Below are 19606 nucleotides of genomic sequence, written 5' to 3' on the forward strand. Positions count from 1 at the left end.
CCTCGGTCGGCAATTTTCGTCGTCACTTACTGTGAACGGAAGTGGGTCTCCTCTTAACCTCGACCTGATCGACGATACCGTCGCTCTCCTTATCTTGATGAGCGGTCATGTGTCTGGTGAGATGATGCCTTTCGCGAAAGCTCTCGTCACATACGGGACACCTAAGCTTGTCTTCCCTTCTCCTCCTCGCCGCCTCGCCCACGTTCTCGCTCTTGTGATGAGAGCGCATGTGATAGACCAAGTCGGAGGTCATCCGGAACGATAGATTGCATTTGGCGCAGACGTTCTGCGCCGGCAAGGTCAGAGCGGCGAACGATGATGGCAAAAGGCCGGCCACCCCGGCGGCCGTGGCCAAAAATCGCGGTCTGGCGAGTGCGTCTGCCATCGGCGGGAAAACGGAGATGGGATTGTAGGGAAGATTAGGATAGACTGGCGGAAGATCCGGTCGAAAAGCAGGCACCTTCGGACTGGGCACCTTGGGCGGCTGAGCAATCTGCGGGATCTTCAGGTTCTCCAATAATCCCGACTGACCGGTCTCCGCTCCCATTGTCAGAAATGGATACGCCATCTTGGTGGGAAACGGTGCGTATTTGTAACTTGTCGCGCCAGTCAACGACACCACCGGCGGACTGACGCTATTCTGATAGCTCGCGCGGTCGTCTGGTGATATCGACGATCTGGGTGACGCCTGGCCGTCATCGTTGAAGCCGTTTCGTTGTCCTGCCAAGTTGACCTTTGTAAAGGCACTGCGCGATTCGCTGTGGCGATCGGTCACGCAGGAGATACTGGTCTCGTAGATCTTCGCGCAGGACAAGACCGAAGGATCCGCCGATTCCGGACAGGTGGTCAGTATAGACTGATGACCGACGAAGGTGGGCGGACTTGGAGTCTTTTGAAGCCGACCGGTTGATACGTATCTCCTTCCGTCGGTATCTGGAGAAAGTCCCGGCAAAGTCGGCGTCAAGGTTCTCGGCGACACGTAGGGTGGACTGAGTGAGTTCTCCGTGCATTGCAACAGTCTCCTTCTCTCCGAACCGCCGGAATCGTTGTCGTAGTGCTTGATAGTAAGATTCTGCGGCAGCCTGTCAGCATCCAGAACGTTATCAACAGAGATGTCATCTCGCGGACGCTCCTTTCGGCTGGATATTAATCGCAACTTTTCACTTTGACGACGCACCAGATTCTCGTCAGGCGCTACTAGGAAAGCAACGTCGAAGGAGCGCTTGCTAGCACGCTGAATGGGGTACGAGGCGTCGGGTGTAACATCACTGATGGACGTGGGGCACGCCAATGTCGTCGTGGCCGGCGTCGAGGTCGCGGGGGCGGCGCGGTCGATGCCACCCGTGCGATCTTCCATTGTCATCCTGCTCGCTCCGGATGATCGACCTGCGAAACAATGACGGAGGGTGGACAATGAGTGTAAATGTCGTATCGACGCGAAGTGATTGATCGTCCAAGATTCGATACACTTGGCCCAGCTGTCCTACATTCGAGGAGCATAAATCGGAATAAAGCAAGATTGGAGTCATCAGAATAATCGAGAAAAAAGTAAAGCACAAGGTAAACATTTCTTTATTTAAATAAAATGTAAAATAATAGAAATAAGATTTTTATATGTAATGCGAAAAAATTTAAAAAGATGTTTTTCTTATGTTTATCATAAAATAAATTTAATAAATATATTCGATTTAAAATAAAATATCGAAGTAACTGGATTAAAAATATGAACTTTACAAAGAATAGCAATTTAAATTTAATATTTACTTTTTTATTTAATAATACATTTACAGCTTAATTATGTTGATTGAAACACATGTCGCAATCAAACTTTATTTTAGAAAAATATTAATACGCATGTTCAAAATTGATATACGATTTATATGTGACTTGCTATTTATATAAAATTTTTATAGAAAAATTTTCGTTTTAGTAATTTATTGTGATTGTAAAATAAGGTATTAGAATATTCATACAAAATACGATAGAGTGAGATTTTAATATAGCGTAAAATCAGATTTAAATATAGAATTATTTTAATTTTCTTAACTATACTATATGATACGACTTATTTCCATTATTCATTAATTTTTAATAATTAATTTCTACTGAAAATCAATGTCACAAGTTGAGTTTCAAGCATAGAAGAACTTTAACTCAATTAATCGACTATCCCATAATGACAATTGCAAGTAATATCACCTCAAATATATAAAAATCAAATAATCCAATTATTTAATTTAAAATATCTAAAAATTCCTAAAATTTATTTGAAAATTATTTTTAAAAAATCATTATTTTTTAAAAGTTGATAATTTATTTTAAATGTTTGTGTGTATATACTATTATATACAATTATATAAGTATACGATAGAATAAAAATTACTTACCGGATTACGATGGCAAGTGTTCTTCCAAACACACGTGGTTACACTAGCTGGATCACGTTTTCCATGCCTGAGAGTGCTTCTTCAATCTTCTCTAAGACATTAGGTGGCACTTTTTCTCACAAGGCAGTTTCGCCGAAACTGATCCTAGCGAGCACGCGAGCTCATAATAAACAAGAGGCGAAATCAACCCTTTAATGGACCCACCGATCCGGTGTACAGTCCGGGATGCACTAAAGTGGCGAACACTCGGAGCCGTATCGGCTGTTCGCGTTAAAATGAGGGTGCCGTTCGCGCATCTCCCGTATTTAGGGGTAGCCGTTGCAGAGGGTAGCGCGATCGTGGCAGGTGGAGGCGCAACGAGGGTGGCACCGGCCAATGGCGACGTTCGCAACGTTATACGGGGGTGGAGCGTAGCAAAGGGGTGAACATATTCGCTCGTCGGGATGCGTCTGCTAACAGCATCCAGACCACGCCTACATATTTCAGGTTCGACACATGTGCCCGGGATTGTTGTCGTCGTCGTCGTCGTCGTCGTCGTCGTCGTCGTCGTCGTCGTCGTCGTCGTCGTCGTCGTCGTCGTCGTCGTCGTCGTCGTCGTCGACGGCTCTTGCCACCCCCTCTCCCTCCGCCCGACTCTGCCTTACCCTCTCCGCGTTGCGCAACGCGTTCCGCAGAATTCCGCTTCGCCAGGGTGGCGAAGGGGATGGCAGGAGGAAGGAGGGGAATTGGTACGACCGGAGGCTGTAATTCAGTCTGACAAACGATCTTGAATATTTTTAACGCCCGCGTCCCGATCTCCACTCCTTTTTTATGACCGAGTCATGGCTATATTGGACGTTCGGCAGACGACCCGGGTCTGCCGATGAAGATACGATGACGATGAAGCGAATCCGTTTGAGAGAAACTTGGAAAATTGTTTGGCGAGAACTTATTATTTATTGTCAAGCAAATTGATTGACAAGTAATTATGTATATTTATATATACAAGTAGTTTATGCAAATTTATATATTGTATTATTTCTATTCTCAGCATGTATGTTATCAATTATTTTCTTTCTTTTATAATTAACTTTACAATTAATTACAAGTAGTACGTTTTCGATTTCGTTGACAATTTTTTTTTAAATTAGTTTTGACTATCTTTTTTGTGTTTATTATTTTACTCATTTCGCACAATTATCAAAACAAACTATTTATATCAACATAAATCGTTTCATTTAATCGTTTTCATGAGATACCGCACGTAAACCTCGAAATAAGTCAAGACGGGTGGCATCGTAGTTCCATGTCGGAAAAATAACTCCCGATACAAGCGGATAAAAGTGAACAAAAATCCGCTACGGAGCCAATAGGCGATCAATCATACGCCGGTGATCTATTTTACTGGGCATGTGAGAGCCGTCGATTTCTTACGCGATTCCCGTGATCTCGGCAAATTCTACGGGGAATGCCGCGAGGTTAAAGGACATTAACTTCTTGATTGAGTCGGCAAAAAGTTGTAATGACTTTTCGATTGGCGCTATCCTGTATCCGGCGCCGAGACTTGTGAACTAGTATTTACGGAAGAACGTCACCGTTTTTTATATATTTCTTATACAGGACAACCTGAAGAACACTGGGAGATTCTTCCCTTGTTTTTTTAATCACCGATACTGAAGATCAAAATAAGAAAAATGACAGTTACGTTCTTAGTGCATGAAAATAAATGATTAAGAAATTAACTTTGCATTGAAAATTAAAAGATCCAATTGCAAGACAATCTCGGACTAATACGATAAACTCGAACACGCGAGAGGCTCCCTAGGCGATGATTCTTTGGCGATTCACGCGCGGAATAAATTAAACGATCTATCCGCCTCATGCGCAGCAGATAGCGCGACGCGTGATACAGACGACGGTCTAATCCTAATTCGGAGTCGTAAAGTCGCGAGGGAATCGTTACGACGACGTTACATGTGACACGCGTCGCACGACGGGGCGGCTATGAAACGTCTCTGTATCTTGGCACAGCCATTCCTGGATTATGAACTATATTTATTGGCGATCATATACACCGTCGTTTCCCGTGAACTCGAAGAGAGAGAGATATATACCGATCTCTAATTCCATTTTACACCCTTCTGCCTCGCTTCGCGTAAAACAGCACTTTTTGAGAAAAAAAAACTTTACTTCTTCGTCCTTCTTTTCTTTCTTATAAAACAATATAAGAGATTAACAAAATATACTCTAAATTTCAATTAATTGTAAATTGCTTTTGCTTAAAAAGACTAAAAATTAATGTATCTACTAAATTCTAATAACTAGTAAAAAAGTGATTCATTTAAATGATGATATATATCGCATTTTCATTTATAACATTTTCTTTTCCTGTTATGCTACCCTTACTCTCACGAAACTGTAACGCGTAAACTGAAAATTCGTCTCACTTAGTTTACAATCTAAATCTCTCAAGTAGAAAAATACGCGTGAGAATCGTCTACCGTCTGCCGATGTTATCCTGCAAATCGGCCAGAAAGAGGGCAAATTTCGCACCGCCTAATTCGACCAAGTTAAACGCACGAGCGGGCGAGCCGACGGCGCTCGACACGTGGCAGACACGCGTGAGCTGTTAACACCGAACGTGGGTTCGTCGAAGGGCCGTTTAACGTCGACGTTGGGTGCCGCATAGGGCAGCACCTTAACACAGGCAGTATCTGTTACGTTAGGTCCACGAATCGGACACCTTACATAATGCGTATACTTCGGCTCGATTGACTCCCGCACGAGAGAAGTTAATATGTCATCGAGCGAATATTTCCACGTGATCGCGGATTCACGTGCAACAATTATAAGAAAATTTGTTTATTTAGAAATTTTATTTTATTTTTGAAAATAAAAATAGAATAAAAAAAATATATGTTTAATATAATGTTTTAAATATACATGTAAAACTTTTCAAATTGTTCAAATTCAATTACTAATTTATACAGAGTAATTTACATAAATTTCTACTTTTTAGATTTCTCTTTTCATATATTCGAATATATGTTTTTTATCTGAAAAAAAATCATTGTAAAAATTCTGGAAATATTTCATTTGCGTGAATTATTTATTTATTAATTTTGTACGAATCTTTTCTTATTTTTAAAGTAGCGAAAATCTACTCCTCGTACGTTATTTGAACTTGTTTTTTCGTGGTGTTTTATGTGATGCTTTGCGCTTCGCAAAGGGAGTAATGTCATCCACTTCTCGCATCGCTGACGCGGCTGCAAGTGTAACGCGCGTTTCTGTCGGGGCTGCACGGTGATAAATATGCAGTCGATGCAGTTGATGAGAAAAGGTCGTTTATCAATCACCCATTAACGCAGTCCCGCCGAAAACCTGCTCGCTTCTGAGCCATATTTCACAGAATCATCGCGATTCCCTTCCGGCCGCTTTGGCCGCACGCTCGGTTTTCCATTAAAATTTACCATCCATGTTGTTCAAAAGCAAGAAACGTGTAGAAATAAAAATTTATACCAATACTCGATAACTATTCTATCAATATTCTGTAATTAAATATTAGTAAAAATATCGTAATAATCTCTCGATTTTCTCTTTTACAAAAATTTCAAGAGACACAAGAATAAAAAAAAATAAAAAATTTATAAACTAGAAATTCTAAAAGTCAGTAGAATCCAAAATATTTCAAAATTCTGCCAACATTTAAACATCTAAAGACATAAAATTTTGAAACTCAAATACTTATCAACAGTAATGAAATATCAAATATCAAGTTTTATTAAATAGATTTTACATATAAAATTTCGTCTCTAATTTAAAATTGTAATTTATTTGACCCTTTTGCAGATTTGTACATATAAAGCGAAATATACGGGAAAATAAAAAAAAAAAAAAAAAAAAAAATACAGTGAGAGATGAGAAAAGGTTAGTGCTTCTTCAAGAATTCTTGAAACAGGGTGGTCTCGGCCTGACAAATTGAATGTGCGATAAGTTCAGAGGATTGTTGAAATAACTGGGCGTGGTGTACATACTCATGGTGAGAGGAGAGACATTGTCGAGATGAGTGCGAGAGATTCAGATTTTACGAACGTTTAGACGATTCCTTGACTTATAGCCGGGACCATGCATACCAAATGAACTGGCTGTGCTATTTAAACACTCTGATAATTTTGCTATACCGAAATTATTGCGAAACAAGATCTGCATTAAAACAAATTGAAGACATTATCAATAATTCATGTAGCAAAAACATTTCCTTTTTATTCTAATAATTTATTAAACCTTTACATGTGTTTTATCCAACGATTAAGTTGATTAATTCTGTCCTTTAAGTAAACTGCATTCGCGTTGTCGACGATGTCCTTTGGCAATGTCTTACCTACCGCATCAGAATTCTCAACGCCATTCTTCCCCCACGCATCTCCCCCTATCTATCCGTCTATCTGTTCTACGAGAGAAGTTTGTCCCGCTCTTGTTGATATCGTCCTAACGATATCGAGTCGCGCGCGTTCTCTCTCTCTCTCCCTCTCTCTCTCTCTCTTTGCGGTTGCTCCGGGGAATTTAATTCTATTCTATTCGAAGCAGCGCCTAAGATGCCACCTTCGGCTCTTATCTCTGTGCACACGGTGGGTTGCGCGTGGCGGTTGCTTATGTGTTACGTGAATACCTTACCTAAATGCCGCCGTCGCGGGAGAAACGTCCCTTGCGTGCCCGTTTCGCGAAGCAGCCAGCCCCGGCGGGGGTTGAGCAGCGTCGCGCGAGGGAGTCGACCGAGGAAAATTAATGCGACTTCCAGCCGGGCGTTATCGGACGCCGCTATCTCGCGCCTCGACCGCGCGCCGTAAACGTGAGCCGCCTAGACGAGAAGTTCCCGAATTTTAAGCGACCAAGTCGCGCGATCCTGACTTTACGCGGAGAACGCGACGATTTCTTCAAGCGTTTTTCTTCACGAATAGTTGTATCGCGTAAGGAATTTTAGCTATTTCGTCCGTCATAAATAACTTTACATATTTGTGAATAATTTATCTGAAATTTGATTAATTTCGGTAAAATGTCTCGATGTTGTTGGAATGTATATATTCTGCTTACATCTGTTGTCAGAATACTACGTCTTCTATTGCTGCTAAAACCGAGAGCATATAATGGAACGAAGAAATTAACGGCTAGATACTAAGCGGCTCGTTTATCATAAGGATGACTCGGTGGACCAGAGCGCCATGTGCTCTTAAGTGCGTTCTGTTAACGCCAGTTTAATTCGTATTGATGACGGTAGAGAAAAGAGAGAAAAAGATGAGCTAAAGCGTCTGTATCGACGAAATGTTTAACGCGCATTCGTTATTTAATTTCACAATAAATTGATATTTTTATTGCACAATTAACAATTTAGTAAAATTGATATTTTCATCATTCACAACTAATAATAATTATATTTTGTTAATATATAATTTTATTACTTTATTCACTCATATCTTTTTAGTAATCGTAACAATAATTAAAAATCGGTATACTTTAGTCACTTTCTATTTGCAATTAAAACTCGTAATTAAAACTACGATTGTTAATTACAATGAATAAGAGTAAATACTCTGTAAAATTGTTTATCGATAGCTACAAGAAATTTCCTTTTTCCTCATTAGTACTTAACGTCAAGATACAATGTCCCTCTCCGCGTAATGTGGGTCAAAGTTCGCAAAGAGGGCACGTGGCAATCTCCCGTTGACAGTTTTACGATTTTATATTTGCCAAAATCTTTTAGCCTGCTACCCCAGGTCGGTCGGTCGGTCGGTCGGTCGGTCGGTTGATTCTTCCCTTCGGCGGCGGCCGAGAAGTCGACTATAGATAGGGTGGTTGGAGAAAGGTTGGCGGTAGAGAAAGGCGGAGAGAAGGGAGTTATTAGAATGGTCCGGAAAAGATGGCGCGGAGTCGCTCCGTATTTTTATACTGTATGGCCGCTGCTTTGCATAATCCCGCACTTAGCTCGCTCGTCCCGAGATGCCGGCTTGCGCTATGCAGATCTCTCCACCGCGCTGAAAACCCGAACCTACCGAGCGTTTCGCCGTTCCAACGAATGATGGACGACGCCGGGAGACCCACCGAGGGATTCACTCTCTCGTGGCTTCTTTCCTCTCGAGGAGGACGCGTTTCAGCTAGAACGACGGGCGAATCGCGCGGTTATCTTTTCACTACGTTTGCGTCTCTACGACGCGCAAGACGGTATAACAATACCTATATTTTTATATTTTTCCAAAATTGCATTTATTTACCATTTTCATTAAATAAACATGTTCATTTATTTATATCGAAATCTCGAGATAAAAATATATGTGTAAAAAAATATTGGTAGTTTTTAAATAATATGAATAAAAATTCTTTTCTTCGAGTTAATGTTTTTGCAGAAAATAGCAAAAAAGCTAGGCAAAAAAATGATAAGATAACTGTATTACACGATCAATAAGTCAATTCTCTCTCTCTCTCTCTCTCTCTCCGTCTCTCATTCTCATCTAAACTGTATCAAATTTTCTCAGCTTCATATTCATGTGCATATCAAATGTCACAAAAAGATCATTTGAAGATTCAAAGAGAATAAACTAAAAAAATCCCATCAACTTTAAAGTGGTTTAAGGCACTTATTTATGCCACGCGAAACGGATGGACTGAGATACATCATGAGACTTCCTGAACCAATGTCGCGGAACATTTGTCACGGCATTCCGCTTGCTCCTAGGATCAACTGCGAGCTCTCCGGCTGCTCTCACGGGCGGAGATGTCTCATTTGCACCGAGAAATCGCATCTTTCCTTCACCGCCGACGAGTCTCTCTATATCGCGTCACCCCGTCATAAGAGAGAAAAAGAGAGAGAAAAACGAACGGAGAAAGAGAAGAGAACGCGCAGCGTCATCAATCTTAGCGCGAAAAGACTCAGGGCGAGCTTGGCGTTGCTCCGGATCTCACAGATGCGACCTTGATTCTCTTCCGGCATTCCCTAGAGGTACCCAACATAGATTAAGTCTCGCGAGTAATTTGTCCAAATCTCTCGTTTCTCGACCGGTCCTCGACATGCTCGATGCGTCGAAACCAAATAAACACCTGTGCTCTCCCGTATTCAAGAAGAATCGTGAGTTACAATGTTGTGATTTTTATTCGCGTATTTTCACATTCTGAGCTTTTTAAATTTCATATAGTATTGTACATCCTAGCAACGATTGTTCAAAAAAATCTCCAATTATTATTTGCATCGCAAAGTTGATTGAATAATTTAAAAATGATATTTTATTACTTCTTAAATAAAAATGTAGTCATACGAAAAAATATTTCTTTCTATTCTAACTAATTTCCTACTAATTTGATAAATTCTACAAATATTTGATAAAATTATATACGTATATATTGATGTTTAAAATGTAATTTTTTTTTCTGAAATTAAATGCAAGATGCACATTTGTGATTCTTGAATAGAAAGAATCGCAAACATGTACTTTACGTCGGAAATCGCAAAATACTCGTCGAGAAGTTGAGAAATAAGATAGAAGAAACTGGATATCCTGCATGATTTAACTTTGCGAAGAAACAAAGTTTCCAACTCAGATTGCAAGTCCTTTTCAAGGAAGTACAAGACGGAATCTTACGACAGAAACATGACATTAATAAAAATCAAAAATATCGTAGTGCTATATATTAGTTGATGGACGAAACTTTAGTTATAACCAAGAGGATGTTATTGGAATTCTAACGTTGTAATCGAAACTTGACATTCCACTTGAGACTTCCTATACATCTTTCACGATGGTGAACTTTTTCTTGTTATATCCAAAACACGTTATATAATTACGAAATATCAATACAACGCGAAACTATAATTCGATCAGCAGCGGCGAATAAATCCCGTGTTGGAGCGAACGCAGAGAGAATGCAATAGAGAATTTTCAGAGATTGCTCGCGACGGAACGCATGCATGATCGGCTACCGACACATATGCTCGCCCATACATACATATGTATGTATCTCGACGTGATGCGTGAAGAACATCGCATACGTCACTCGGTTTTCCTGCGACGGTCAGGTCATGTCATGCATATTCCGCGAGCGAGAACAAATCGAACACTCGCACCCTCCTGACATTTCGATTGGCGTCGGATTTCATCTACGTACACGGCCTACTTTCAAAGTTCATTGTCAGAACAATATTGTATACATTTTTGATAAAAACAACTAATAACTTTTGCGTGTGATAAAACTTCTTTTTTGATATGTATAATTTTTTCGATATTTCTATATTAGATGATATGTAATAATTCACAAAATCGAATTTAAAAAACTATATTAATATTAAATTACTGCAACGGTATATACAAATTTTATGTTTATTTTATATGAAAATTTCGGTGTTTGCAATGTAAAAATAATTGAAGAGTTAAGTCTAAAGAATAATTAATAATTACATCATATTTTTTTGCAAAATATATTGGTATATAATTGTTACAGTTATATGGATTTTCTATTTTCTTCAAAATTAAAAAAAATATATAATACAGTTATATTTTTTTAAACAGATTTTTGTTGTTGCATCCGCACATGAGTGAAAGTGATGAAAGCTACCGCGTCCGCAGATCGTAAATTCGTAGAACATATTTCGCGAATGCATTTACGCCCGAGCATATGTACGAGATATCGGGTTTCGCTATCTCTTGATCCACCGATTGTCCATCGCCCCTAACAGCCCTGTCAGAACTGATCACGTTTGATCTTCGAGAGTCACCCTTGTCAACCTGATGTATCTTGCATCGATTTTTTCGTACCGACATAACAGGTTTGTTAGTTTTTTTGCACGTAAATATCGAAGCATAATCTCGAAAGCAAAAGATAAGATTAAAAATATAAAGACGTAAGATTAAAACTGATCTAGAAGAAGATTGGACGCATTTTTCGTTAAAGAATTTTTAGTGAAATTCAGATTAATAAAAAATTTAATACAATAATAAATAATTAAAATAATAAATAAATAAATTCTCTAAAATATATAATAATTTTCTAATTCCCCGTCATTTTTCTCGATGTTTGCTCCGAGATTTCGAATTAAAGATTTCGCTAAAAATTTAATTATTAATCTTTGATTACATTTCATTAAAAAATGTATATTCCGAGAATTTCACTTAATGGTTTATCGTCTACGAGGACAAAGACGGCCACCAGTTGGTAGCTGCTTAGTTCCCGAAGGTTTACGTGCAGCATCCTGGAAGCAGCGAGTGCGACGAGTGCTCGGTCACGGTGGATGCATCGGGCTTTCCAGGAGATGCCAGGGTATAAAATCTCCGGTTCGTTGCGGCGACCGCGTTACGAAAGGTACGTTGGCAAGGTGGAAGGGGAGGAAGAAAGGGCTCGGGTAGGGTTGAAATCCAGAGCATACCTTAGTTGTCCGCTCGTAAAGCAACCCCGTATGCCTGAAAGTGCGTACCGGAGCTGTCTCTTTCTCTCTGTTCCGTTCCGTCTCGGCGATGCCGAGTCTCTTTCTCTCTTTCTCTCTCTGTCTCTTCGTCTAGGTCTACGGCGAGTGTTTGTTAAACGAGAAGGAATATGCATGAGGTAGGAGAGAGAACCGGCTGCGGAGTTATGCTACGGTGATCTTAACGGTGGACGCGACCTTAAATATGTATATGCGTCGTGCTGGAAATGAGATAATCAAGGATTTTCCAGTAACAGGAGCCATCAAACACATTTATAATATCACCCCATAACGATTCTGTTCGTTTAATGAAACGGTTTATAAATTCTTTTAAAGTACTACATTTTGTTTGCAACAGAAAGATACCTGCAAAAGTTATTAACTGTTTACAATTAGCGAATGTAAAAATTGACAGATACTTGCGAAAATATTAACATGCAATAAAATGCTCGCATGAATGCCTTTTATAACAGGAAAACTAGATTATCTCAACCCTTAAAATAAACATGGATAAAATCTCTATTGGATCATTCTAATCTCTATCTGATAAATCACTTGTGTGCAGATTTACTAATCCTGAAACGGTTTTCCGGCAATGTTCGAGGTAAAAGGGATAACCGATCATGTTTTACCTGTAGAATCGAAATGTGTATCTCGATCGTGGATCGCGTTTACTATATAAAAGCGGGGGAAAAGAAGGGGTGCGTGTCTCTAGCTGTGTGTGCCTGTCCAAGAACTCCGCAGCATATTCTCGTAAACATGCATCACGGGCGTACATGAGTATGCATATACGTAGGACATATGGTGGTTAGCACGGTCCTTGGGCCCCCATGAAGCGAGGAAGGCCTCGCTGAGACTTGTGGGGGCAGGCTTTCACCCCCTAGTACCACTACGGTCGCCTCCCTCTGCCCGAGAGTCCTCATGAGTTTTCAATGAGATTAGCGGCACATCTGTGCCGAGACCGACCCCATCGTCATCATCGACCATGGACAAAGCTAGTCAACCTGCTCACTGCCCGTACGTTCTCCACGGGGGTCGCTACCGTTTCTCTCCCCCCCCCCCTCTCTCCGGGGTATTTGATGCGTGCACCGTACTTTGTGCACTTGCCGCACAAACTCATCTCCGTGCTTTTATCGGCCGGCGCGAGTCTCCGCGTTGCATGACAGTTATAGAAAATATCAGGTTTTTAGTCAGTCGATCTCATACAGTTGCATTTAAAGTCGTCTGTGATGACATTTCTCGAATTTCACCTAACTTTGATACATCTAGCTCTATTTTTTATTCCTCAATGTATCGAAAATTTAAAAAATCACAATTTATTCCTATCAATTTTCTATCTAAATCTAAATTATCAATTTTTAATTTCTTGCTCTTCTTTATATATAAATACGCTGATCACAATTCGTAGTAAACTTTCTTAGAAATTTGATTTGATATATTTATATTTCTTCATAATATATTTTAACATTTATAATTTTTTTTTAATTAGATTAAAATTTTATTACAAAATTTATTATTATTCATTTGTCATATGGGGTTTAAAATTAAACGAAAAAAATTTTTTTTTCCTCTCTACGTGCCTTTAAAACTTCATTCAAATTTTTACTTTTCATAATGCAAAATATCAGTTAGAATGTATTCCGGATATAATAGCGAGCATGAAGTAAAGCCGCAAAGCAGACCGATTAAGGAGCGAAATGGTATCGATCCCGCGTAAGGGGGCACCGGGGGCTTTGGATCTGGGTCCATGGTAGCCCATATGGAGTCTGCCGTGCGCATATGTTGCGACAACGCCGCTAACGACCTGCCTTGGGCCTTCGTAATGCTAAACTGCGGTTCGATCCGCACCCCATGAAACTAAGTAACCATTCGATTGTCATTGGTAAATAGATAATCATGGTAGCGTCGACAAGCCGTCTTCCTGAAATATGCGAATTCCTATTGTTCTACAAGCGAACTCAAATCACGGAATGTCTTTAAAACTAATCTATGATACATGATTTTTCTATCTGTAAAGCAAAAAAAAAGTTGTATGCAGTTCAGATTTCTTGTTATAGAATTCTACAAAGCTTTTAGACTTTAGATGTATAAAAGCTTTCGAGCTTTCAAAATTTTAAATAAGCACGAATAAATAAATATTATGTGACAAAATATATGTATTTATATATGTGTAATATAGTATAGATTCTCAATATCTGTTTAAAAATAATTTATAAAAATAATTTTATTTTTTTAAAATACAAATTCTTTATAAATAAGTATAAAATTAAAATTTCGCTTTATTATATACTTATTGCGTCATATTATAATGATAAAAATAAAAAAGAACGCTGACGTAAATATGTATGTATACTTTTGCGTTATTTTTTTTCTGTTTTTAAAGATTTTTTATATTTTACATTTATAAATTCCATTTTTTATTCTCCATTTACTTTACCTTCGATATTTCACATTACAAAGTAATCGTGACTAACGTGTTAAAATATTACGTGCGATGTTTGACGTCGCAAGAAAGTAACCGAAGGGAAGCCCTAAACACTTTGGCCAAGCAAAACCCCGTGACAATTCTGCCAGCTATCCCCCCTACCCTCAGTTTTTTTTTGCCAACCTGCAAGGCTAAACGAGTTACGTATTATGTCAGGGGATGGTCGCGCGAGTGGGGTGGACTACTCAATACCAGGTTGTATATTCTGGTCGTGCCATCTGGCGCGCTATTATACGAGTATTTTAATTTAATTAACTCAACGCGTGCATCGATCGATCGATATTATCGGCGTTCGCGCGCGGATTAAGCTTGTACGTGGTCCGCCGACGATTTCGAATCTGCCGTTTAATTAGGATTTCGGGCGTCGGTGCGAGCAACAGATTTTATGGAAACGAACCGCGTTCCTGGTGCACCGAATCAGACCACGACGCAATCGTTTATTTCATACTTTCCGCTGCTGGGCAAATCCCTCTCCCGTCCAATGATTTAATATTAGATAACAAATTTTAAATCGGCTCACATTCGGCGCTTAATAAAATATTATATATTGACACAGGACTTGCATATCACAAATATTGTAAAAGTTATATGAGATATATCAAAAGCTGAATATATTTCTACCGACTCTCAATACCAACAAAATTTTCTGTTTCAAGTGGAAAAGTTAATTAATAAAAGATAATTTTTTATATAACGATAAAAATATTATTAATATATATAATACGCATATAAATTATATGTAAAACATATATACATATCATGTATAAATTAAAAAACCTTTTTTAACAATATTATCTTTTAAATGGCAATATATGATAATTCGCAATGGCATTGTTTATTGAACGAAAAACATGGCGAAAGAAAATTACGCTTAATGTTGATGTCGAGCACTCGACTTATGGGATTATAGTATAGGAAGTAGGTACTGAGTCGCGCTGGGCAATCGATACTTCTACCTTGGCGCATTTACGGCATATTTGCGGCAGCGCGAACATGGCTCTTTGTCATAGACGAGTGATTTTCGGATCGCGACGGTAACGTGGCCCCGAGAGTTGAAGAGAGTCGGTGCGCCATTGTACTTCTCTCGCCGGGGTCATTGTAAGCGACTGTACCCTCATCTCCACGTTGTACAGTGCACTTCCCCTACTCGTGCATCTGTCCTCAATCAGCGGCCTACGAAAATGAGATATACACGTTCTCGGCGGCGTGAAACTATTGACCTACCCTGTATGCGAGAGAGCATTCCAGTCGCCACCGCCGTCGCGATAGGCGGGCGATAAATAAAGATCAACGAGTGACAGGACAGCGTTGTGATTTACAGCTTTCAATAACTAACAAATATTTTTGGCACATTGAAAAGAAACGGGAAAAGAGTAAGATAAAAAATATTTCTGCAAACGTGATAAGTCTCCTTGCAATCTAAATAAATTTTTTTCGCTCCTATATATTTATATATTTTATTTAATAAATAAAAAGTATTGATTGATAAAAAAAAGAATCATTAAATTTGTCTGAATGAAAAAAAACTAGTGCATTTAAGGAAAATTTGTGTCGATGGGGCTCTTGTGGGGCCAAAAACATCCCCGCCAGCAGATATTAAAGACTAGGGACAAATCAGGGGACGACATGGTACTCGCGAAAGAATGGGACGCACTTAACTCGGGACTGCTTAAACAGTTGTTTGATCGGCATTATGTATTAGCGGAGAGAAAAGCGGAAAAGAGAGAGCATGTGGCCGGTGCCATCGCTTATTAACGATGCGATGTCGGGAGATGCGCGTCATCGAGAATACATTTGTTGATGAATTTTTGGTTCTTGTAGCCAAGGAAAATATCCAATTAAAAAATTGGATTTTTTTAAATTCAAGATTCGATTTAGCATTTATTTAATGTGAGAATTACTAATTAAAAATGAAATAAAAATTCGACGCAAAGATGAAGCAATCTGACAATGAGTTGCAAAATGATATACGAGAATAAGTAACAAATCTACATAGATAATTGAAACAAGAAACTTTACGAAACGCTGGAGAATGTGAACTAAGAAACGAATCGGTAAATCCGGTTCTGCGCTATTGTCGAGTATTCGCGAGCGCCGCGACTAGGTATAATATTCCGGATATTAAATCGCTTTTAAATCGGCTTAACGTTAACTAGTGGCACTTTAAGCTGCCCGGTGAAATGATTATCAGGGCTTCCCACTCCGTCGAGAGCCGGCTAGCTGTTATCGCCCGTTGATTAATTGTTATGCAATATGACGTCACACACGTCTATCCGGCCTACCCGGATTAGAATCCCGCGATGGAGCATCGCACGGCGAACGCCGGCCCCGGGGGTCCGCCTACGCGCGTCTCCCTCGATACAGAGCATGTCGCAGCATCCCTCTCGTTCTCGTTCTCGTTCTCGTTCACGCCGTATCCGCGCGTGTCCGTGTTTATATATGTACATGCATGTATATGTGTATGGATATATGGTATAGGTTTGTACGTATGAACGTGTGCTCTCTCGCCGCACATCGCACAGGCGGTTACAACACGAAGGGAGTGGCGCGAAGTTTCCGGCTAATCCTACGAATTTGAGCCAACCGAACATAGGATGCTGATGAATATTGATACCGTCGACTCGACGCGACGGACCATCTCACACCTATACACACAGATCTTGCGCGCAAGCACGTGGGCGAACGGTCTATCCGTTCCGGCACTTCTCGCCTATAGAAGGGAAGTGAGAAATGCAAGATGCTCTCTTTCTTTCTCCTTCTGTCTCTCTCTCTCTCTCTCTCTCTCTCTCTCTCTCTCTCTCTCTGTTTCTGTCTCTTTCTTTCGATGACAACCCTTGCTACTGTACGCGGAAGATGCAAACATCTCGCGGATCTCGTTCGATAAGAAAAGGATTAGGCTTATCCTCTTTCGACATTAAAACTTCTTCTAAAACGTGCGATATCCAAATTTTGCGCAATAAATTACTGTTTGCTATAATTTATTTGGAAATTTGCAACTTTTCGTCTTATAACGAATTGAAGAAAAATGGCAAGTATAATCGAAAAGATTATATAAATAATAAGAGAAAATTTCATCGGTAGAAATGAATTGCTTTTTAAAGTAAAGATTTAACCTCGGTCTTTAACAAGCAAATGAGAGAAGTAAAAGTAAACCGTTCTTAAGATTCTCCAGTTTTGCGACACGTCACGGTTAGCTCTGAAAAGCGAAAAGCTGACGGCTCGTGGCTCGATGCTCCTCGGTAACCTTGCACCATTATTTCCCTAAATAAAAGAAACCATAAATCGCGAGAGCACAGGCCCGTGGTGGAGCCACACCGCGGCTCCATTATATCTTTCACGATGAACGGTGCCCTTCTTCGTCGGCCATTATGCCACGGAGATAGTAAGGAAGCAGCCACCCCTTTATCTCGGTAGACTCTGTGGTAAGAGTAATGCGCGGAAATCAAGGGTTAATTCCTTGGCGTCGTAAAGCATTTTATCTGCCTCCGATGGTGCCGCCGGAACGAGAAATATTCAAATATGGCGATGGATGGTAGATCACGGTGATCGAATGTTAACGAAATCTGTATCGTTGTTTTTCCTTTTCGCTCTTATATGTATATTTATGTCAATAATTATTATAAATAGCTTAGATTTTTAATATATAATTTTGGATGCTGTGATACTTTTTTTAATGCTATGAATGTAAATGGAACAAATATTCTGATATATATATATATATATATATATATATATATATATATATATATATATACTTTCTTTCTTTTTTCCTTAACATATGGCATGTTCTTTTTGTGTTTCAAATGTATATAATTATTGAAAAGAAATTTAAAAACTCACTCATTCTAAGAATGAATACGATAAATTATCCTCACGTGTTAGAAAACAGTTACGTAATAAATTGTGCGAAAAGAGAAACAAAAGTTTAAACAATCTATCGAAAGAGAAAGAGAATCGTCTGTAGGAGAACGCGTACATGTGTATGTGTGCAAACTTCTACGTGGAGGACCTTTCGGACCTCTAACACCTGATCCCTACTAAAGATCCTATCGGGAAAATTGGATTCAGTGTCAGGGTGACCGCTGAAACGTATAAGCAGCTCGTAAAATACTTTTTAGCGCACGAGCGCCTCCACGTCAGGGGATTAAGCTTTATGGTTAGATAAGGATCCTGGATTCGGTTCCGTGCTCTTCGCGCCCGTTGGGTTTCTATCCCCCGAAAAATAATAACCGCGACAACGATCTCTCGAGCAGTCCGAACGAATATTTCGCGGATCAGAATCCGTCCTCCGCTCCCGTCGTTACCCCCTTCCATCTTTTTTCCTACACGAGAAATCTCCCCGCAATATTCTGAACCTGACGCATCTCTTGAAAATTAATGCGAATTGATCGCGCGAAGTTGAACGCGACGATCTGAAAAGTACGATTTGATCGAGCAAGCGTTGAATTTGATTTTAGCTGATCTTAATTTTTCATCTATATTAAACTTTGATATTAATATGATGAAATAAATTTAACAAACAATAATTTCATCGGTATATATAATATAAAATTAAAAAAGAGAACAAATATTTTGCATAATCAGTTTTCAATGATAAAAAAAATAATAATATCTAATTGTGAAGACCATATTTTTTAGATGTATAACTATTACATTTAAAAAAAAATTTATATTTTGTTAGTAAACATAAGAAATAGTAGATATCTTTTATCATTGGAGAATCTTTAGATTGTCTCGTTCAATAGTTTCAATAACCACTCGATTTTATATCGGGATAGGAAGAGGACTAGATTGCCACATTTAGCGCTTCTCTGGAGCATCGTCACGAGGGGCATCCTCAATATTTTCTCACAAAGTGAAATATCGTCCCGAAAGTCATTCTTTTCCGGGCAATGGGGCCAATTCGGGTCAGCGAATTGCCTTATTGACGGGCAGGCTGGACGGCCGGAGGGACTTTCAGTGTCTCAGATGGAACGCAAAATCGAGTTACGGCCAACGCCATCGTCGTTGTCGTTGCAATAAACGACGCAGGCGATGTGTCGAGACGATATATGGCTATCATATTTAAGTATGATTCGCACGCTGTTGTTCGCGATCGAACAAATCGATCGATGGAATCGTTCAAATTCAAATGTATCATTCTTAGACACAGTTGCAGAATTTTGAATTTAGAATAAAACGATGCGTGTTAAAATGTTACTTTTTAAAGATTAATCTAGTATCTAAAAACATTTATAGTTAACGTAGTATATTTCATATACACATTAAAATATATATTAAAATAATTATAAATATTTTTGTATGTACAATATT

General features: G+C 39.3%; 1 protein-coding gene across 3 annotated transcripts in view; it reads right to left on the reverse strand.

Moving 5' to 3' along the window:
- The window catches only part of LOC140675195 (uncharacterized), a 120676-nt gene that overhangs the window by 87168 nt on the left and 13902 nt on the right, over window positions 1–19606 (reverse strand). For 2 of the 3 annotated variants that reach the window (XR_012048342.1, XM_072909389.1), the window contains exons 1-2: window positions 2388–2642; window positions 31–1386 (exon numbers count right to left, since the gene is read on the reverse strand). The exons of the other annotated variant lie outside the window; for it this stretch is intronic. Coding sequence is in view for 1 of the 2 variants with exons in the window: in XM_072909389.1 (XP_072765490.1) it covers window positions 31–1363 (1333 nt within the window). In the remaining variant the exon portion in view is untranslated. Of the gene's footprint in view, window positions 1–30; window positions 1387–2387; window positions 2643–19606 lie in introns of those variants that run through there. 3 annotated transcript variants of the gene reach the window in all.

Source organism: Anoplolepis gracilipes, chromosome 17 (assembly GCF_047496725.1).
Source record: "Anoplolepis gracilipes chromosome 17, ASM4749672v1, whole genome shotgun sequence".
Taxonomy (NCBI): domain Eukaryota; kingdom Metazoa; phylum Arthropoda; class Insecta; order Hymenoptera; family Formicidae; genus Anoplolepis; species Anoplolepis gracilipes.